This window comes from Erinaceus europaeus, chromosome 13 (genome assembly GCF_950295315.1).
Source record: "Erinaceus europaeus chromosome 13, mEriEur2.1, whole genome shotgun sequence".
Taxonomy (NCBI): Eukaryota; Metazoa; Chordata; class Mammalia; order Eulipotyphla; family Erinaceidae; genus Erinaceus; species Erinaceus europaeus.
The window spans coordinates 27,136,544-27,160,044 of NC_080174.1; the positions used below are offsets into that span (position 1 = coordinate 27,136,544).

Genomic DNA, 23,501 nt, shown 5'->3' on the forward strand with positions numbered 1-23,501 from the left:
ATTCTACTGACCTATGTAACTATTTGAATGCCAATGCAATACCATTTTAATTACTAAGGCTTTGTAATTAGTTTGAAATTAGGAAGCATGATACTTCTTTAACAGAAGGATTCAAGATATGCATCAGAGACATATTATTAAAAAAATTTGGTGACTCTAAACTCATTAGCACTATTTAAAAGCAAAGGTGGTGGTTTATTCAGACTATATATAATTTGAAGGATTGGGCAGTATTGTGTCAGGTTAAGTACACTCATTACAGTGCACAAGGACCTGTGTTCAAGCCCCTGGTTCCTACTTGCAGAGGAAAACCTTCATGAGTGGTGAAGCAAAGCTTGTTGATTTCTCTCTCTTTCCCCTTTCCCTCTCAATTTCTCTCCTCTAATAAATAAAAAATAAATCTCAAAATACCTAATTTGAACAGGATTTTTTTTTTCTGTCAACTGATAGGTAAGAATGTACAAAATATTTACCATTAGCAAGCATGCCAGTTTTCTCTTCTCCCTAAATTAAAAGAAAAAATGATCATATTACTTGAAAGAAACTGTATTTAAAATGACAACAACACAAACAAAAATTGAAAGTCAATGCTTTCTTTCATTATGGAGATTCTTTTTTAAAGAGGAGAAACTGAGATACTGTATTTGCTTAGGTGACTTAGTATGTCACACTGCCATACTTTCTGCTGTCCAGTTACTATAAAATATTATTATATTCAACATCTAAGTATAAATTATAATGGATGTAAGTAGATAATAATCAGATTATATTAATTCTATTACTAAGGTAATTTTGTCACCCCATGTGTATAAACTGTGTAGTAGACAGTGACAGCTCTCTGCCTTTCTCTTTCTCTATCTAGAAAACAAAATGTCATCCCAGAGCCTTATAGTCCCAGTGATGAAAACAATTATTCAATACTATCTAGAATCTTCCTCTAGTCCTAACACAGCCCCCAAAGAGAGGCTGTATCCAGATCAAGACCCATAGAACAAATGTACGACTAAAGAACTTTAAAGATACATTCTATTTGCAAGGCAATACACATTTTATCCTTAATCAGTTACTTAGTAAGTACTGAGAAGCAAAGGAAATAGAGCAGAGCTACTTACAATGTGAATGGAGTAATTTAATTCATTATTTTAGTCAAGTAAGTTTCAGATGACTGAGGACAGAGACTGACTGTACTTCACAGGATAAGATGCACCAAAGAAAGTGCAGTTGAATATACTGGCTTAAAATTAAATTCAAGATTTTAACTGTTTTCAATTTCTAAAGCTTAGCTCAAGGAAATTACCTGCCAAAATAAACCCTTTAGAAAGTCATTAATTCCCAAGGTATTTTACTAATATTTTAACCTAAACTGACATCTTGAGTTTAGAAAGTATCTGGGTGGTGGCACACCTGCTTAAAAGTGCATGTTACCATGTGCAATGACCTACCTGGGTTCAAGTCCCTTGTCCTTGTCCCCACCTGCAGGTGTAGGCTTGCTGCAAGTGTCTCTGTCACTTTCTCCTTACTATGTCTTTTCCTCTCAATTTATTTCTGTCCTATCAAATGAAATAAATAAATAAAATACAAAAAAAAAGGAGAAGTGTATGGGGGCTCGGTGGTGGCACACCTGGCTGAGTGCACATGTTACAATGCACAAGGACCTGGGATCAAGCCATTGGTCCCCACCTGCAAGGGGAAAGTTTTGTGAGTGGTGAAGCAGGGCTGTAGGTATCTCTCTATCTCTCTCCTTATCTCTCCCTTCCCTCTTGATTTCAGGATGTCTCTATTCAATAAATAATGATAATGAAAAATTAAAAAAAGAAAATTCCTTTAAAAAAGTGTATGCTTGTTAATAGACTTTTAATTTTATAAGCTATTAAGAACGATTTTTTTAAATCTTTATTAATTTATTCCCTTTTGTTGCCCTTGTTGTTTTATTATTGTAGTTATTGATGTTGTCATTGTTGGATAGGACAAAGAGAAATAGAGAGAGGAGGGGAAGACAAAGAGGGGGAGAGAAAGATAAACACCCGCAGACATGCTTCACCGCCTGTGAAGTGACCCCCCTGCAGGTGGGGAGCCGGAGGCTCAACCTGGATCCTTAAGCGGGTCCTTGCGCTTTGCGCCACATGTGCTTAACCCGCTGTGCTACTGCCCAACTCCCAAGAACTCCAATTTTTAAAGACTTACTTTTTAACACAGAGAAAGAGTCCAAGCAGAGAACTTCTCAACTCTGGCTTATTGTGGTACCAGAGACTGAATTTGGGCCCTCTGAGCCTCAGGCATGAAAGTTTGGTGGCTCTGTGTTCTCTCTCTGATCCAAGAACTTCAAATGTAAGCTATGTTAGCTAAATAATGAGAGTTTGAAAGTTGTCCAACATCCAACTGATATGGGGCTGGGTGGTAATACACATGACACAAAGTGCTAGGATCAGCATAAGAATCTTGGTTCGAGCCCCCGGCTCCCCATCTGCAGGGGGGTCACCTCACAGAAGCAGGTCTGCAGGTGGCTATCTTTCTCTCCTCCTCTCTTCCCCAACCCTCTTGATTTCTCTCTGTCCTATCTAACAACAGCTATAAAAACTACAACAAGGGCAAGAAAATGGGAAAAATAGCCTCCAGGAGCAGTGGATTCATAGTGCAGCTCCCAGCCCCAGCAATAACCCTGGAGGCCAAAAAAAAAAAAAAAAAAAAAAAAAAAAATCCAACTGATAAAAACCTCTTTGGATAAACTTACTTTATGCGACTTGAAATTTTCTTTGGAACTAGTCTCTTCCTCTTTAGTTTTCAAAGGTGTATCATTATCTTCATCTTCAAAATCATCACTATAATCTTCTGAAGGAAATTATTTAGAAAATCACAACGTCAAAATGTCAAATTTCATGTAGAAAAGTGAAACTAGATCACCACCTAACACCATACATCCGGGTCAAATCAAAATGGATTTAAGACCTAGATATCAGACCAGAAACTCTAAAATTTAGAGAAGAAAATGTCGGTGAAATTTTGCCAGGACCTTCATATCAAAAAGGTGTTTGAAGATTCAACCCCTGGGGAATAGGAAATAAAAACAAGAGCAAAGGGAGTCAGGTGGTAGTGCAGCAGGTTAAGTGCATGTGGCACAAAGCACAAGGACCAGCGTAAGGATCCCCATTCGAGCCTCGGCTTCCCACCTGCATGGAAGTCCTTTCACAGGTAGTGAAGCAGGTCTGTGGGTGTCCATCTTTCTCTCCCCTTCTCTGTCTTCCCCTCCTCTCTACATTTCTCTCTGTCCTATCCAACAACGACAACATCAATAACAACAACAATAAAACAACAAGGGCAGCAAAAGAGAATAAATATTTTTAAAAAGTTAAAAAAAAAAAAAACAAGAGTAAATAAATGGGATTATACAAAACCAAAAAGCTTCTACACAAAATAACAAAGGATAACTAGGCAACCCAGTAAATGGGAGAAGACATTTTCACAGCAGACATCAGACTAATTATTGATATAAAACATCTGTACAGAATTGGTACAGATCTGGGTTGCATTGGATCGACCTTCTCGTGGTGCATCCTGTGAGTACCCATTCATTGGGGAAACTGACGATCCTTCCTAGCCGACTGAATCCACATGGATCCCAGTCACTTTCAAAGGCAGCAACAAGCAGCTCCTGACAGCTTTGCTGTTGACTGGCTACGGAAGAAGGGTAAACGCTAGAAGAAGAAGAAGGTACAGATCTACAAAACAAGCAAAAATAACCCAATAAAAAAGTGGGCCACGGAACTAAACACACAGTTTTCTAAAAAAGAGATATACATTTACCACAGACACATGAAGAAATGCTCCATCTCACTAATTAGAGAAATGCAAATTTCTCATATCTCATACCTGAGAGAATGGCTTACATCAACAAACCAGGAAATGACAGGTATCGGAGAAGTTGTGAAAAAAAGGGAACTCTGCCTCATTGCTGGTGAGAATGTAAACTGATACAGTCCCTTGGAAGACTGTATGGGAAATCCTTAAACAAAATAAAGATGGAACCTTATAATACAATGCCACACTACGGCATTTGTGCAGTGGGCACTTAAACACTAATTAGACATGCACCCCTCTGTTCATAGTTACACCATTTACAATAGCCGAAGTGTAGAAGTGTAAATACTCATCGTCAGACGACTAACTACAGAAATTATGGGCTATATATACCATGGAATCAAAAAGATGGTATTGTGTCCTTTGGGACAAAATGGATAGAACTAGAGGTGATTATGCTTAGCAAAATAAGTAAAGAGATGAGACAACTACTGGATGGTTTCACTTCTAGGTGGAATCTAGAGATCTGATTTACATAAACTTGCTCCCACCCCCCCCAAAAAAAATCCAAACAAAACAGAAGCAAATTGTAAGATTTATGAGAACTATGGTGGTTGTGGTGTAGAACTATACATTGTAATCTTACAATCTTCTAACATACAATTAATGACAAATAAAAGTTATTAAAATGTCAAATTTCAGGAAAAACTGACTTCAGAAGGAAGAATTCTTCATAAAATAATTCAATTGCTAGGGTCAGTGCCTACATGACTCCACTGTTCCCATTGGTAATCTTTTTCATTCTTTTATATGGAGGAGAAACAGAAAGTGGAGAAGACACAATATAGCACAGGTCTATCACTTGCGAAGTTTCCCCTTGCAGATGCTCCCATTAGGTGGCTCAGAGTTTGTTAATGTTATCATGCATGATAACAAGTGGGCTCTATCAGGTAAGTCACCTGCCAGCCCTATGAAATACTAACTTAAAGATTCCTTTAGAAAACATATATTTTTTTAAAAAATTGTTTATTTACTCCCTTTTGTTGCCCTTGTTGCTTTATTGTTGTTGTTACTGATGTCGTCGTTGTTGTATAGGACAGAGAGAAATAGAGAGAGGAGGGGAATACAGAGAGGGGGAGAGAAAGATAAACACCTGCAGACCTGCTTCACCGCTTGTGAAGCGACTCCCCTGCAAGTGGGGAGCCAGGGGCTCTAACCGGGATCCTTATGCCAGTCCTTACACTTTGTGCCATGTGTGCTTCACCTGCTGTGCTACCGCTGGACTCTCAGAAAACATGTTTTATAAAAATTGACAGAGAAGTGGTCTAGGAGGTTGTGCAGTAAAGTGTTGGATCTCCAAGCATGAAGTCCCAAGTTCTATCCCCAGCAGTTCATGTACCAGAGTGATGTCTGGCTCTCTTTCTCTCCTTTCTCCTATTTCTTCATTAATAAATACATAAAATCTAAAACAAAAAAAAAAGTTGGTAGAGAATTCAAAAACTTAATTTTATTTATTTATTATTTCAAATAGTTAAGATATTTATTTTTAGGGGTTTCTATTAGTTTTAATTCTATTAGTTTTTCAAAAAAACAAAAGATTTTTTATCAATTATATTACTAAGAAACTAAAAATTTAGTTATTCAGATTTCACACTACCTTAATATAACACTTTAATATTGATTTCTAAATTTATTTTCAAGACACTAAAGATCCAAAAGTAATTATCTATAGTGAAAGAAAATCACTTTTTAAAAAAGATTTTATTTATTCATTTATTAATGAGAAAGACAGGAGTAGAGAGAGAGAAAGAACCAGACATCACTCTGGTACATGTGCTACCAGGGACTGAACTGGGGACCTCCTGCTTGAGAATCCAATGCTTTATCCACTGCACCACCTCCTGGGCCACAAGAAAATCACTCTTAAATTAATGATTAAAGAATAAAAATATCAATAAACTTGAAAATTTAGCAATAGAAATTAAAACACAGAGGGGAAAAGAGCTTTAAAAAGTGAAGGACTTAGTGACAGATGAAATCTAACTTTCTAATATATTTGGGATTAAGACTGGGGTGGAGAGTTGAAGGGGACAAATGATATTTAAAGAATAACATCCCAAATTGTTTTATTTTGATGGAAAATTACATATACACAGATCAGTGATTTATAACCAACTTCAAACAGGAAATAAAAAATCCTGAAAACAGAGGGAAAAAAGACAGAATATATACAAATTGAAAGCAAGATTCATCAGTTTTCTTTTTTTTTTTAATCACAGATTTCTAATGAGAGGTATCAGAAGATCATAGAATGAAATTATTCAAGTGTACAAATAAAAAAAAAAACACTTCCCAAGACAAGTTGATTTTAATTTTTTTCTTGTCAACATCTATACTAAAAGTATGGATCAACCTGTCAATGCGCATGCTCAGTGGGGAAGCAATTACAGAAGCCAGACCTCTACCTTCTGCACCCCATAATGATTCTCGGTCCATACTCCCAGAGGGATAAAGAATAGGAAAGCTATCAGGGGAGGTGATGGGATATGGAGTTCTGGTGGTGGGAACTGTGTGGAACTATACCCCCTCATCCTATGGTCTTCTCAGTGTTTCCATTTTATAAATAAAAATTATTTTAAAAAGTTCAATTATCAAATATTATCAAAGTTAAAGTCAATGATATTACCTGACAGCTCTTCATGTTTTGATTCATCTTCATGTTTCTCTTCCATTAGTTCAAAGTTAGCTTGATTGCTGTAAAAAGCATTTACTTAGTATTACATGTTAATAATACATTTCTATATAGCCCTCTGTATATATTTCACAAACATGTCAGAGAAGGTGGCTCACTGGGTAAAATACCTGCTGTGCATGAATGAGGACCCGAGATCTACATATGAAGTGAAGCTCTGGTTTTTCATTCACTTTTTCTCTTTCCCTCCCATAACAAAAGTAGTCTAGAATTCTGTATTTCTTTTCAAGTATTCTTTTTCTACCAAAAAAACTAGAAACTTGGGAGCTGTAAGGAAAATGGTTTGGGAAATAAAGGATCCTCAAAATGTAAGACTAATTGTAGCTGCTAACTCAGTATAGAGGAAAAGCAATGCCATATTTCTTTTTTTTTTTTAAAGACATCTTTTTTTAAAAAAATATTTATTTTATTTATTTATTCTCTTTTGTTGCCCTTGTTGTTTTCTTATTGTAGTTATTATTGTTGTTGTCGTTGTTGGATAGGACAGAGAGAAATGGAGAGAGGAGGGGAAGACAGAGAGGAGGACAGAAAGATAGATACCTGCAGACCTGCTTCACCGCCTGTGAAGCGACTCCCCTGCAGGTGGGGAGCCGGGGTTTGAACCAGGATCCTTATGCCAGTCCTTGTGCTTTGTGCCACCTGCGCTTAACCTACTATATTACAGCCCGACTCCCAATGCCATACTTCTTTACACACATAGATGTACATTTATTTATCAACAATCTGCTGTCCATAGAAAGAACTGGTTAGCCACCTATCAGATTTTTCCACAGTAAAAGATGTTTCCTGGTCATCATCAGAGTCAATCCCATATAAAGGTAAGAAACAGAGCAAACCTCTTTGCTTCATGTTTTTTTTCTCTTTTGCCCCTAAATTTGCAATAGTTATCTAGATGCTCTGAGTTATCTACACTGGGTTGCACAGTAAGTCCATTCCTAGTAAGGTCTTTCTGGAAATATGCTATCAGTCTCAACAGTATCACAGGCTTGAAATTTCACATATCTGGAAACAAGGTGGGTTTTCAAATACATTCCATGCATATGTAAGAAAAACTATGACCAAAATAATGAACAGAGAATAGAGTTAAAAATAAGGTTTAACTTTCACCTGTTAGGGCCAGTTGTTAGTGCACCTAGTTAAATGCGCACATGACAGTGTATAAGGGTCCAGGTTCAAGCCCCTGGCCCCCACCTGCAGAAGGTAAGTTTCATGAATGTTGAAGCAGGACTGCAGGTTTCTTTCTCCATCTATTCTGTCTCTTTCCCCATCTATCTTCCCCTCCCATTTTCCCTGTCTCTATCCAATAGTAAACAAACAAACAAACAAAAAAACCTCTCATCCGTTTACTCATATAAACTTATGCACATACAAACCTTCCTACAATAGAAAAATATGTAATTAATACAGTAATTATTTTGTGTTTACATTACCTATGTAGTGCTTTAAAATGAGTGGAGTCATTTGAATCCAATTCCTTATTTAATCTTGAATAGTCAATGGATGATGTTAAGCCTTTCTCAAGTCTGGCAAAAAATTGTTCTTTTTCCTCTTGTTCTTCTAATGTGTCCAATCCCAATCCAATAACACTATGATTGACTTCAGAAACTATTATCTCTAAACAGAAAGAATAAATGTGTTTTCTTGATATATAAACTTGCGATAAAATTTAATGATGTGTTAATTAACATATAGTAATTTTCAAATTAAAATACTTAGTGTCTCACCCATTAAATATATATTAATGTAATATATATATATATTTGTAGTGTTATATTTATTATGGACCTATATCCATAATAAATATAACATTACAAAGCTTCACTAGAACTCTAGCATCTAACCTAAAATCCTTTCGGGAGATATTAAATGTCTACATGCCTCCAATATAGGTGTCAATTTTTATGAAACTCTAATTGTAAACATAGTAATTCATTAGTTTTCAACTTAGAACACTTACCATTTGTTTCTAAGCTGTCAGCACTTAAGACAGAGGTCCCACTGCTCTTAAGAAATTGAATCTTTTCTGCAGATTCCTCTTCTAGTTCCATAATAGGCTGAGAAATCGTCTTGGTTTTCAAATAGCTTACATTTGTTCCAAGCAGTCCTAAGAATGAGATTTAACATAGCTGGATATTTATGCTCTGAAACTTGTTCAGACCACTATGCCAACACTAATACTGTAGGCTAATTTGATGCGTAAGAGCTATAAATCTTTTCCACTAAATAAAAATCCATAGATGTAACTTAGAAATAAAAAAATTACAATTTAAGTTTGTGGATGGAACATCTTATTAAATAAAATAGTTCAAGTTTGTATAAGGAGATATAGTTAAAAAATCTATTTTGAGCCACTAAATACTTCATGTAGCATACCATGCCACTTGTATCTAAATGAAGGAAGAGCAGAAAATATCTAGGGAGATTATTCCAAGAAGGAAAAGAGGAGGGGCAAAGGATTAACAGTGAGGAGAGAATGCAGCATTTGAAGCCATAAAGGACTAGTGAAGTTGAGTCTAGAATGTAGGAGAGTCAGAGGAAAGAAGCCCAGAGCAGGGGTCAATAATCAGACCATTCTCATCCTCACTGGTCAGTGGTAGGTTTTGCTCTGTATCCCAAAGCATAAGAAAACACTGAAAGAGTTATACAGTATCAAAATTTCTTTACACGAGTTTATACATTATAAAATAACATATAACAAAAATAAATTATTATATTGTATGAGATTAATACTTAAATTAGAAAATATAACTTGTACTTAAGTCAAAGAAATAACAAATCTTGACTTTAACTTCCTAATTAGTGTCCTTTTGGGAGAATGTTTGAAGTACATTTATTTTATGGCTTTGTATGAATGTTGTTTTACTGGCTCAAGGAATAATTACCACATAGCTGCAAAGATTCATGAACTATTCAAAATGAAGAGGTGCATGTCAAGGTTGGGGTGCTGTCATGGCATCTGTCCACAGTCTCCCAGCTCTACAGCTGAACTGAAGGATGTGACCTACACTGACCAAGTGCACAAGAGACTTAATAAAATGGGAACCAAGACTCAATCTGGTATTTATAACGAAGAATACAGTGAACAGAAAGACTAGATAGTTTCAGCTTATATGTCAAATGATTATTTTAATTTTAAGGTAATTGACAAGGAAAACAAAACTCTTAAGGTACAAGTGGCTCAGTGCTGATGTTTAATGGCATCTGAAATTGGTCATGGCCTTCCTTTTTTTTTCTGAGGGACACTCTTAATAGTAGAAATTACAACTCCTTTTTACTGTCTAATACTCAGAACACTACAAGAACTCAATAAATATCTTTAGTTGAACCAAGAACTGGATTAGACTCCTGGGTAAAGAAACCCACTCTAGGGGGCTGGGTAGTAGCCCAGTGGGTTAAGAGCACATGGCTCACCAGCTCCCCACCTGCTGGGGGATGGCTTCGCAAGTGGTGAAGCAGGTCTGCAGGTGTCTGCCTTTCTCTCCCCATCTCTGTCTTCCCCTCCTTTCTCCATTTCTCTCTACCTATCCAACAACAATAACAATTACAAAAAGGGCAACAAAGTGGGAAAAATGGCTTCCAGGAGCAATGGATTCATAGTGCAGGCACTGAGTCCTAGCAATAACCCTGGAGGCAAGAAAAAAAAAAAGAAACCCACTCTAAAATTTTTCTTGCCTCCAGGATTATTGATGCTCTTTTTTTCTATAAAATATTGGTATTATTTTCTTTCATATGTTTATAGCAGTTATAAAATACAGAATTAGAAGTCTTGACTGACCCCTTGTGGCCAAATACTTTGAAATAAAAAATCAGCAACATTTACCACCATCTTCAAAGTCATCTTCAGTCATCCACCATGGCACTATGTCTTTCTTCTTCATGACTTTCTCAGACTGACCAGATGTTTTATTTGAACTTTCAACAGAATCATCTGAAAGCTAGATCAGATTTAAATATATACATATACACACAAACACATATAATAAATTTGAAAACCCTAGAATCATCACTAAACATGCTTTTATTACTTCTCTCAGTTCTGCTAATGTATAAATAAACAACAATCTCAATAATAATTTATAAATTCCGATCTCTAAATATACAAAGACAAAATACTTAACAGTCAAACATATATCTCTTACCATTAATTCTGTGTCAAGAATTAAAGAAGCAGATTAAACCAAAGGAAAACAATCAACAATAAAAGCAAGGAAATAAAGGAAACTTGACTAGCAAACAATCAGAAAAAGGAAAAAGAAGGACACAATTCTATTTTAGATACTCTGAGGCCTATAAGAGTAATAGTTATGCACTATTACCTAGCATCACTCTAGAGAAACAAAATTCCAAAACTGGGAAATATAAAATTTCAGGCATTTACCAGAAAAACTAGCATTCTGTCACAATAATTAATTCACTATAAATTTACTACTCCTCAGGTCCACATTTGACAATAATCATAAACCCTCTACTCAAAACCTAAATTATTATCCTAACTTTGGCTTGTCTTTGCTGAGAAAATAAAAGTGCTTCATCAGCCAAAAACCACCTTCATTCCTCTCACTCCACCAGAAAAGTCACTATGTTCTTTTCTCAGAAAAGAAATCCCCTCATTGATTCCAAGAAGAATCTGCACAGGTGTTATTTTCCACCTCTTTGGGTCCCTACTTCTGTGGTTATCCCGTTTCAAATCCTATCTTAACTTCCTCCTCCTCTTCCTTCAGTTTATAAACAGGTTTAGTATTTCACCCCCACAGTCTAGTAATAGTACTTGCCATAATCATAGAATATAAGATTGAATATTCAAATCTACTTTACTTAAAAAAACAAACACACGGGGAAAAAAAAAACCAAGATGGGCTGGCAAATAATTCACTTGGATAATGTGCTGCTTTGCCATGTGCATGACCCTGGCTTGAATCCAGTCTCCACATTAATGAAATAAGTTTCGGTGCTGTGGTTTCTTTTCCTCTGTACCCTACAATCCCTCACCTTTTTGTCCCATTCCTTTTATCTTAAAGAAAAAAAAAAAGTCAGCAATGAAGCTCCAGAGATGGCCAAGAAGAAAAACAAAAATATTCCAAACAAAACCAAAGTGAATAAAAGTGGCTCTGAAGGCCGCTGCTAGGATAGAGTTCAGGGCCTGAAGCACTGGGTGAAATCCCCTAATACACCAGCGCTAAACTCTGACCCCTCATGGGCATGCATAGGCTTTCCCTCTCTCTAATAAAGTTAGTCAATTTATTTTTTTATTTATTTTAAGGCATACCTACCTGCTGTGTTACATATTAGAATGTGCATGGTTCATTTCTTATTTATTTATTTATTTTTGTGTGGTTAATAATAGATTACAAGACTATAGGGTTACAGGCTTATAGGGTATAGGATCGCATCACATACCCACCATCAAAATGTTGTGGCTCCAGCTTCCTAACCACCCTATCTCTCACAAAGTCCTAGAGACCGTTTGTTTCTGGCCCCCCACCCTCCCCCGGAAGGACATGCATTCCTGTTCTCTAGATTCCACATATGAGTGAAACCACCTGGTGGTTGTCTTTCATCTTTTTACTTACTTTTCCAGGTAAAATAACCTTCAGTTCCATCATTTTTCTCTAATCCTTACTGAATGAGAAACCCTTCATCATAACCATGCCTGTTTTACAGATAAGTAAACTGACTAAAAGGGTAATTTTCCCTAAGCAACAGAACACAACAATATTATTTAGAACTAACACATGTTAGGGAGTCAGGTAGTAGCGCAGGGGGTTAAGCGCACGTGGAGCAAAGCACAAAGGCCTATGTAAGGATCCCCGTTCCAGCAGGAGAGTCGCTTCACAGGCGGTAAAGCAGGTCTGCAGGTGTCTTTCTCTCCCCTTCTGTCTTCCCCTCCTTTCTCCATTTCTGTCTGTCCTATCTAACAATGACATAAATAACAACAACAATAATAACTACAACAACAATAAAAAACAAGGGCAACAAAAAGGGAAAATAAATATAAAAAAATGAAAAATGAAAAAAAAAAAAGAACTAACACATGTTAAAGCTGAAATTTAAACTCATGTCTTTCTGACTACAGGAAGTTATATACTCCTTTGTCCACAATCTCAGATGAGGGTGGAAGTGAGACATAAAAGGAGGTTTCTGGGGGCCAGGTGGTAGTGTGCCTGCTTTAGTGTACCTGTTACAATGCACAAGGACCCGGGTTCAAGCGCCCCCCCTCACCCCCCACCTGTAGGGGGAATGTTTTGCAAGTGGTGAAACAGTGTTGCAGGTGTCTCTCTGTTTTTCTCCCTTTCCTCTCAATTTCTGGCTATCTTTCTCCAATAAATAAATAAACGATTATTTAAAAAAAGAAAAGGTGATTGCTGATAATCTTATGGGTTTTCCTCTGTATGTGACCCATCCAAAAGTGGGGAGAGGGTATGGACAGAATATTCACCAAAGAGATCCAACAGGCCAATAAACATATGAAAAATGCTCGTTGTCACTGATTATCAGATAAATGAAAATAAAGATGATGAGATATCATTTTACTGTGAAACCTAGCAACATATTATTAGTACCTTAGGGTTCCAATTGCCCCTACCAGGTAAAGAACAGAGAAATAAAATTACTGGCAGAAGGCAAATTTAATGAAAATTCCCTAAAGTGAAATAAATTTGATAAATCTGGGAGTGGGGGAGACCACTGCAGCAGAAGTGGGCAAAAAGGAAGAGTAGTAGGAGTCGGGCGGTAGCACAGTGGGTTAACCACACATGGCGCAAAGCGCAAGGACCAGTGTAAGGATCCAGGTCGAGCCCCTGGCTCGCCACCTACAGGGGAGTCGCTTCACAAGCGGTGAAGCAGATCTGCAGGTGTCTATCTTTCTCTCCCCCTCTCTGTCTTCCCCTCCTCTCTCCATTTCTCTCTGTCCTATCCAACAATGATGACAACAATAATAACTTCAACAATAAAACAACAAGGGCAACACATGGGAATAAGTAAATAAAAAAATTTTTAAAAAAGGAAGAATAGTACAGAGTCAATGAATTGACATAAGCAAAATCACTCAGGGATTTGAAAACCACGGGAAAGACTTTGGATTTTATTCTATATGTGATGAGAAGTCATTACTTTAGGGAGGAACAAAACTCTGATTTGAGTAATGATCCAGCTGGCTTCGGCATGGAAATTCTGGGCCAGTGTTTGCAATCACTGATCTCAGTTGCTCGTGTTCTAGACCTGGATGTCCATGAACAGTGAAAGAACATGACCAATTACAGGATGAGTCTCCTATGACTTGCATTTATAATAGAATTCTTTAAAATTTTTTCCTTTCTTTATGGGTGGGTGGTTCAATGAATTACGTACGGTACAGCTGTTGACACAGAGGTACGATCTCTTATATCTCTGTGACAGATGTTTGCAAAACATTCTCACTCCCAACTTAGGTCCTTTTCCATAATCATGCATCAGGACCATGATGTACCTCTTAAAAGTACAAACCTACCTCTTTCATGAACTGTTCAAATTCTTCATCCAGCTTTTCTTTGGAATAATGAGCCATATTCAATAGTTTTCACTGCCCAAAGCAAGCATGCCAAACTGACAGCTCTAAACAAGAAGCATAAACATCTTTTGAGGAAATTCTTACCTCAGCATGAAATCTACCAGATTAAACTGCAGACATACTTATTAAATAGTATATATGTACAATTATTGACTTAGTAAGCTGGACAAGACAGTCCTACTTCTTTAACAAAACTAATTTGGCAAAACCGTTTTTCACATTTGCCTTGTATAGAACTACAATTTTCACTGTTAACATCCAGTTATTAAAGGGTGGTCTTCATGCTATTTCCTACATCTGTACATTTTGGTTGGTGTGTACACGTGTGATTTAACAACCTTTAGACAAACTAGGTCCTCTCTAGGAGTATTTTAAAAATGGTAAATTGACATACTCAAAAGACTTTCTCACTCTTCTGCAAAGAATGGAACATTTGTCATCTCAATTAGTCACTTATTAATCTAGACTAATAGTTCTGCAAAACCAGAGTGCTTTTTAAGTCAAGGGACATTTCCTGACAAAGACAAATATAATTTACTAAGACACAGAAATTACTCCAAAATGTTAATAACGTATACAAATCAGAACGAATTATGTTTACTTTGGAGCATGGGGAGGCCAAGAAGAACTATGCAATAATAACCTGCCAAATTCCCCCCTATTTTCCTAATAAAGACACGTTCAGAGTTGCCCCAGCTCCAGGACTCAATTCTTTTGTGCAGCTCCAGCTCTGACTTCAGCAGAGAGGTTCAGAGACCCAAACAACAGCCAGGCAGCTGACAAAATAACACTCCCCCCCTCCTCATTAGCATGTCCGGTCAGTTCCAGGTGGGTGAGGCTAAGGTGAGTCAGAGTTAGATCCCACCAAAAGAATCCAGACACGTGAGGATCCAGACTCCCAAGAAAGTCGGGTTCAAGAGTTGGCGGGAGACTGAGACGCATTTCCAGCGGAGGAGGGGAAAGAACCAGGAAGTTGAAGCCCTGAGGTTCGAGTTCGAGCACCACTTCAGTTACAATGAACCTCTATGTATTTGGCTGCCCACATCTCACCCACCTTTGTAGCTGATTGCGCCTGTTCTTGTCTGGTGGGGCCTGACAGTTGTCTAGGTAACACACTTAAGCGACCGCGCTACAGAATCACATGACCCATGCTGGTCACATGGTTCTTGGGCTTCAGGAGAGTGACTAGGTTCTTGTGTATCTGAAATCGCAGGTTTCAACAGCCAAGCCTCTATAAGATAATGGGGAGAGGAAGAGACTGTTATAACAACAGCTTATGCGCCTCGGTTTTCTCTGTACCTTGCAAAAGCGGAAGGGTCAAAAGGGTAGTGTGAGTCAGCACACAGGCATGATGGGAGTTGTAGGCGGCCTGATGCTTTCTGGGAAATGTAGGGTAGCTACTCGGTGTATTTGGTAGTTCTCATCGTCTCTTCTGCTCAGTCTTTTTCATCATTGTCGTTTGATCTGTAAGCTTCCAGCTAGAAGTTTTGAAAAAAAAAAGATATATCTCATTTTCTCTACTTGCGAAGGCCTCTTTTAGCACTGTAAGACTCAAACTGAGAAAGTTCTATTGTGAAGGTCGTGTCTCTATTCTACCATCTAGTGGACAAGAAATGAAAACACACATCAAGATCCTTGGAATAATAATGACTTCTCTGAGTACCCCAGGCCTTTCCCTTATTAAATGGCAACATCTTACATTTATTGCCTTGGGGTTTTAAATAGATACATTTTGATATTTCTTTTGTATATATTACATGTTCATTTTCAATGGATAGCATTTAAATAGTGGAAGTAAAAAACAGGCATTTGGTGAGAAGAGTGGTATCAGCTATCACAAGTCAGTATCTAGATTTAGTGCCCCTGAGGAGAAACTTTGTAATATCACCAAAATAATTATTAACATCCTCCTTGTCTTTCCACAAATTACCGAAAAGCGATTAACTAAGATAGTAATACACCAAAGAAATCTATCTACATATCTATCTTTCTTTCTTTCTTTCTTTCTTTCTATCTATGAAACACTAAGTCCATAGGATAAGAAGAGTACAATTTCACACAATTCCCACCACCAGCACTACGTATCCCATCCCAAATCTTGAAAGCTTTCCTATTCTTTAACGCTCTGGAAGTATGAACCCAGGATCATTATGGAGTGTAGAATGTGGAAGATCTGGCTTCTGTTAATTGCTTCCTCGCTGAACATGGGCATTGACAGGTCAATCCATACTCCCAGCCTGACTCTCTCCCTAGTGGGGCAGAGCTCTGGGGAAGTGGGGCTCCAGGATTCATTGGTGGGTTCATCTGCCCTGGGAAGTCCAGTTGGCATTATTCTTTAGGTCAATTGTGAATAAATGTTATAAGCTGACACCAATACTTGAGGACCAGAAAAGTCACCATGATGTTCTTGTCAGGATGGGAACATATGGACAGCAGATAGAAACTGGAAAGAATATTTAGACTTTGCTTGGACTATGGAATAGAGACTATGAACTGATACTGGTCCCAGTGAACCTGAATACATCATCACAGTCTTCCAGTTAGATATGAAAATCAGGTAAAAATTAGAGCTCTAGCTCAAATATGTTTCATGGAGCATACAATGGCCCATCCTGTGACTCTTTCTACATTCCCCAAAATGAATAGTTGAATATACACTGTTCTATACACTGTAAATGTGAGGGTACTTAACTCTGTTTCCCTGATCTGTGAAGCATTATAGAGGAAGAACCAAATGAAAGTCCCCAAATATTTTCCACCCCCTCCAACAGAGTAAATTAGAAACAATAGCACTTTGAGGGCTGAATGGCAGAGGTTGTCACCATCATTTAAAGACTTAAAGAGCAGAAAGAATCCAGATATAGTATATATTACATGTCTATCTCCACTCTGACTTTTGCAAAAACAAGCAAACAAAACCAGATGACTATTGGAAGACAATGGAGTGTAAAAAATTAAAGTCAGTGCCAACACTGGTATTAAATGCTATAGTAGATTTTTTTCCAATTGGAAAAGATTAACACAGTTCATACCACTTGGCACGCTATTACCAGTAAGGAAAATACAGTATTTTAAATTGTCTTTTGAAAATCATCAAAGTAGGGGAGTTGGGCGGTAGCACAGTGGGTTCAGCACAGGTGGCACAAAATGTAAGGACCTGCATAAGGCTCCTAGTTTGAGTCCCCAGCTCCCCACCTGCAGGGAAGTTGATTCACAAGCAGTGAATCAGGTCTGCAGGTTATCTGTCTTTCTATCCCCCTCTCTGTCTTCCTCTCCTCTCTCCATTTCTCTCTGTCCTATCCAACAATGACGATATCAATAAGAACAACAATAATAAAGACAACAATAAAAAATCATCAAAGTAGTTTGCATGTACCTATGTAGGACAACAGTTCAAATTCACAATTCCCTTTTGTGTACATGTGTGTACACAAATTCCCATGTGTGTACATGTCAGAAATTAATCTCTAGGTAACTTAGGGTTATTATTTCTTTCTTTGTGGAATTGGGATGTAATATACACACGATATCATTGCGTCCAGTATAATATGTACAAAGAGAAAGGAAGAGAGGGAGAATCATTATAGCACTAGAGTTTCCTCACTTCACAGAACATTGTTATGGCCTACTATATTTATGGCTTTAGACATAATTATACTTGGAGGAAATGTACATTATTCACAGTGCCCTAGTTAGGCATGTGTATACAGACAGAAATAACATTTCACACACTGGTGAGGTCTCAGGTCATGTCTTGGGACCCAGGAGATAAAAATGAAGATCGTGTGATACAAATTGAACTTATTATAACGAACCACAGTACCAAGACTGGGTGGTGACTCACTAGGTTGAATGAACACACTGCAGTTCACAAGGACCTAGGGTCAATCAAGCCTCAGCTCCTCATCTGCAGAAGGGAAAGTGCAGGAAGTGAGAATGCTGTATGTGTCTCTCTTACTTTTCTATGGTTTCCCTCTCATTTTTCTCTCTCTACCCAAAATTAACTAATTATTAAAAAGAAACAGTGGTTGGTAGGCATTCATATGTGATGGAAAAACACATCTCCTTTTTAGTTTAGGGACTTCATTAAGATTTTTCACAAGACACATGAAATTCTGCATAGGATGGAAATAACTATTGTAATTATTTTGGTAACACATCCTTATTTCAGTTTTTCTTTTTCACTTTTTTTTCTATCATTAGTTATTCTTGATCTCTGAGGTCATGTTTATAGATAAGTTACTGTTGGGTAAACTTTGGAGGGGGTATTAGTTGCAAATAGGTAATACCTAAGTTGGAATAATAAATAAATCTAGTCTAAAGAAACAATTATACTTAATTATTCATATGTAGAGAGATTTAGGAAAAGTGATGATTATTTTCACTTAAAATGATTATTTCAGCTTGTCTGAACAATACTGAATTTATGTCAGTGTTAGTAGTCACAATTATTAATTACTATGTCATTAAAGTGTTCATCCTACTATTTAAAGTGTACACATATGCTTAGAAATTTAATGACTGACTAATAGAAATTTTTATGCTTTAGTCTTATTGTCCAACATTATTTCTATATTGTTTAATAATTATATTTTAAGATAAATAAATGTGAAAAGAAGGGAAGGCTTCTTCAATAACAGTTTGTGGAATTATTTCAGTTGGTATTTGTAATGTCAGTTTACACTTCTGCCATCAGAGGTCGTGAAAGGACAGTGTAGGACAGAACATTTGAGTTTTCTCTTATTCTCAAACTTAAATTTGAGAATTGAATTGTAACTCATGCTATAAAACTCCACAAGAAAAAAATAACAATCTACTTAAAGTTATTTGTAATGTGAGGAGGACAATTAAAAATGAAGTTATCTCGTGGTTTATAGTAACACCAGACTTTTATCTGATTTTTGTCCTTTCAATTTTTAGTCTGGTGGTGGAAACTGTGTGAAGTTGTACCCCTCTTATCCTATGGTTTTTGTCAGTGTTTCTTTTTAATAAATAAAAATTTTTTAAAAAGAATAAAATGTAATATACAAAACACCGAGGATTACTTGTGTTAACAATACATAATATTTAATTTCACTTGAATTTGTAGGGTCTTAGGATGGCAAACTTATTTTACTTAGAAATGTACTTATAAATATTTTAATTAAAATCATTTTGTTTATAAAAAGAAAGGAAGTAAGTGAAATTAAAACTTAGAAGTGTCTTTGAAATCATAATGTATGCTGTTTAAAACTTCGAAATGTCCCTCATAAACTTTATGCTTGAGAATTTGATAATACAAAATATATAGCTTACCGCACAGATAGTAGTTAGTTTTATGTATCTATAATGATACATACTTTGTCTCTTACATGTAGTAAGAAACTTGATCTGAAACTTACTCATCCTGGAAAATTATTAGACTAGGTTAAAACAATTTCCATTTGAATTCTCAAAGCACTTAAATCACTCGTGTTATTGTTCTTTTTGATGATAATAATAAAGTTTCCTTATGAGATCTTATTTAGTTTCTATTTTTATACCAGCATAGGTGACTGCATTTTAAAAAATGAGTCATGAAAAGACAAGTAACTGTGATTTTACTTACAGGAGCTATTCAAAGTAATCACAGAGACAGGAAATACATGATGGTTGCCAGCATCTGTGGTTGAGGATATAGAGTTTCAGTTTCACAAGATTTGAATTCTGTAGTTTGGTTGTGAATATTATTGAATCATACATACATTTAGAAATGGTTAAGATGGTAAATTTTATGTTTATGGCTTTCTTCCGCAATTTTTAAAAAGTGGAGCGAAAATAATCCTGTGACTCATGTGTCATTACTAAACACTCAAGATTTTCTCCTCTGAAAGTGGAGTCTGATGTTACCAGGACCTGTGGTCACCTGTAATGCTTCTCAACTGTGCTGGGTATGACTGGTCAAATGAACCATCTACAAGAGCTTGGCTGAAAGAAATTATAAGATAAATTACATAAGAAGTATAGAATAAAATGTGATGGCATCCGTTCCAAATTTCTTATTGATTTGGTAGGTACAACTACCACATCTATACAATACAATTGTGAGAGATGAATGGTTTAAAATGTGCTTTGAACAATAACACGATCCATTTATTTGTGCATTTTGACTTTGAATAGTGGTAAAATATGTTAGCCACTTTGTTGCTATTTGTGAGCCATGCCATGTAGTATATAGGAGAAACAATTATTTATGCCTGTCATTTGTTCTGTTTCCACAGTCGGATGTATAGGAAGATATTTGGTGATGTACATTATCTTGTATGAGGTTTGGGCCCCCACCACCTGTGGAGGAGGGAAGCTTTATGAGTGGTGGAACATTTATGTAGGTATCTCTCTTCCTCTTTTCCTCCCTTTCTTCCCCCTCCAGGGTTATTGCTGTGTCTCTATGCCTGCACCACGAATCCACTGCTCTTGCAGGCTATTTTTCCCCCTTTTGTTGCCCTTGTTGTTTTATCTTTGTTGTGGTTGTTATTGATATCATGTTGTTGCGTAGAACAGAAGAGAAAGACACTTGCAGACGTGCTTCACTGTTTGTGAAGTGACACCCCTGCAGATTGGGAGCCCGGGGCTTGAAGGGGATCCTTACACCAGTCCTTGTGCTTTGCGCCACATGCACTTAACCTGCTGCATTTACACGAGACTCCCCTCTCTTCCTCCTTATTTCTGTCTACTTCTATCAGGAAAAGAAGTGAAAGAAAATATAATTGCCTGGAACAGTGGGATTGTGGTGTAGCTACTGGATCCCAGCAATAACCCTTGTGGCAAAAAAAAAAAAAAAAAAGAACATTTTATGCTTATCCGTTGGAGCCCCAGAGTCATCACACATATAAAAAAAGCTAAATAAAATAAAATAAAATAAAATAGAAACACACCTTTGTTTCCAGTAGATCTATCTGTTTTTATAGACTGCTTGTTTAAACAGTAGTAAAGATAAACCTTAGTAATAAAGTGAAAAGATGTTTACTCAGTTATATCTAATGTAACATTTCTCCCTCCTCATTTTTTATCATTATTTTGAGACAATTCCCTTTTTAAAAATTCTTTAACTAGGGGAAGGGAAGTGGGAAGGAAGGGAGGGAGGGAAGGAGGGAGGAAGGGAGAGAGAGAGAGAGAGAGGGAGAGAGAGAGAGAGGGTGAGAAGGATCAGAATACTCATTAGCTTTGGCATGTGTAGTGCTGGGATTGAACCTGGGATCTCACACATATATTTGTCCTACAGTTTACCATTGAGCTATCTCTCTTGTCCTTGAGTCAACTCTGTTTCATTAGATTTACTCTTTAATTTTAAGATTGCTATCAAGTTCTGGTGGCCTCCATAATGCTAATATGTGCCAACTGCCTATCCTTTTATTTTCATGCTAAGGCCATTTATGTGTGGTGGTGAGAGGTAACAAATGAGCACTAGAATCTGGAACTTCAGAAATCTTCACTACAGATTTTATTCTAATTCATGCTCCTTTCTTGATAATAATGACTATATTAAAGTTTTACAATATTTGATTGTGTACATCTGCTTGGTTCTAGCATATTTATGGTTCATCAGTTTTTAACATGACCATAAATCTTGAAAATACTGTACTGTTCTGTTAATTGAGAAATGTTTTGCTTGGTTTTTGTTGTTCAAATTAATCTTAAAAGGGAAAATGTAAATTAATATTATTTTTAAATTTCTTTTTTGGGGAATTAATGTTTTACATTCAATATTAAATACAATAGTTTGTACATGCATAACGTTTCTCAGTTTTCCATATAAAAATGCAACCCCTAGGTCCTCTGTCATCCTTCTTGGACCTGTATTCCCCGCCCCCACCCCATCAAAGTCCTCTTTTAAAGAACTCCTTTATCCAGGTAATCAAAGCACACTTACCATTTTATAGTCACCATATAAATTTAGTAATGTTAAACAATGTTTCTCTGAAAGAAAAAAAAGTATAAAGAGACTGTTTCTACAATTCCACCAAACCTTTCACCAATGCTTCTAACAAGTTCCAAAATGAATTTAATCTCCATCATTCCCCTCATTTGTCCTCTGCAGGAAGTTTTAATGAATGGTGAACTATTTCATATGGTGAAAACTAAAGGAATAAAAAAATATAAATAGCCTACCATCTGCATGATTCCATATTCAATAATAAAAGATATGAAAAGGCACAATGGTTTTATAACTGTCTATATAATTAAAGGAATGTATTTAACCTTGGGAAATTTCATAAAGAATAAAATGACATTTAATTCATATTCATTTAATACCCCACCCAAGCCTTTTGGTACTTTTAAAAAAAAAAAGTCAGTTCTTTGCTTATAATACTAGTGAAAAATAACTAGCTTCTAAAGTCATTTTTATTTTTAATGATTTATGATTTTTCTATTACACATGAGAGAGAGAGAGTGTGTGTTTCATATAAGACAGAGAGGAGAAAGAGGAAGAAAGAAATAGAGCAAATGCTAGAGAGAGAGATAAGTCAGAGTACCATTCTGGTACAAAAAGTGCTGGTTATAAAATTATTTTCTAATTCCATTCCAGGCCATTCACTTCCTAACAAATTCCCAAAACCTAGATATAGACTAGGTCCCGTGAGATAGAACGTATATTCACACATATCCATAAACTAGGGCAAAATATATACCTGAAAGCAAAAGTACACAATAGTTTGCAGTGAGTACCCCCCAACAGTTCATCTGCACTATTCCTGCCTTTAGGTCCATGATTGTTCAACAAGTTGTTTGGCTTTGTATGTTAACTCTCTTTTCAGCCACCAGGTTCTAGATGCCATCAGGATGCCAACCAGACTTCCCTAGACAGATGACCTCACCAATGTGTTCTGGAGCCCAGCTTCCCCAGAGCCCCACCTAACTAGGGAAAAAGCGAGGCAGGCTGGGAGTATGGATTGACCAGTCAATGCCCATGCTCAGTGGGGAAGCAATTACAGAAGTCAGACCTTCCACTTTCTGCATCCCACAATGACCCTGGATCCATACTCCCAGAGGGATACAGAACAGGAAAGCTTTCAGGGGAGGGGATGGGATATGGAGATCTGGTGGTGGGAATTGTTTGGAGTTGTACCCCTTTTATCCTACGGTTTTGTTAATGTCTCCTTTTTTAAATAAATAAAAAAATTAAAAAAAATAAAACTGGAAACTTTAGGTATACACATCTGATGCTTCAACAGTTGAGCTATTTTCTCAATTGGTGTTTTAAAATTTCAGTTAATTTGTTTATTAAATGCCTGATCTTTCTGTTTTCTCCACTATATCAAAAACCTTTGAGGGCAAGTGTTACTAATTTATGTATCGTGCCAGTGTTGAGTACAATGTAGGTATCCAGTTAGTTGTTGTTGAAACTGTTAGCTTTATTGCCACTTGAACTTACATTTTAACTTAGTGGTT

General features: G+C 36.6%; 1 protein-coding gene across 5 annotated transcripts in view; it reads right to left on the reverse strand.

The window, feature by feature from the left end:
• CEP162 (centrosomal protein 162) overlaps nucleotides 1-15,398 on the reverse strand; it is an 83,740-nt gene extending 68,342 nt beyond the window's left edge. For all 5 annotated transcript variants that reach the window (XM_060205459.1, XM_060205457.1, XM_060205458.1 and 2 more), the window contains exons 1-8: nucleotides 15,148-15,398; nucleotides 14,034-14,137; nucleotides 10,368-10,482; nucleotides 8,505-8,651; nucleotides 7,978-8,161; nucleotides 6,482-6,549; nucleotides 2,732-2,829; nucleotides 474-504 (exon numbers count right to left, since the gene is read on the reverse strand). In XM_060205459.1, coding sequence (XP_060061442.1) covers nucleotides 474-504; nucleotides 2,732-2,829; nucleotides 6,482-6,549; nucleotides 7,978-8,161; nucleotides 8,505-8,651; nucleotides 10,368-10,482; nucleotides 14,034-14,090 — 700 coding nt within the window. In that variant the 5' untranslated portion in view covers nucleotides 14,091-14,137; nucleotides 15,148-15,398. The remainder of the gene's footprint in view (nucleotides 1-473; nucleotides 505-2,731; nucleotides 2,830-6,481; nucleotides 6,550-7,977; nucleotides 8,162-8,504; nucleotides 8,652-10,367; nucleotides 10,483-14,033; nucleotides 14,138-15,147) is intronic.
• Between the last annotated feature and the right edge of the window lie 8,103 nt (nucleotides 15,399-23,501).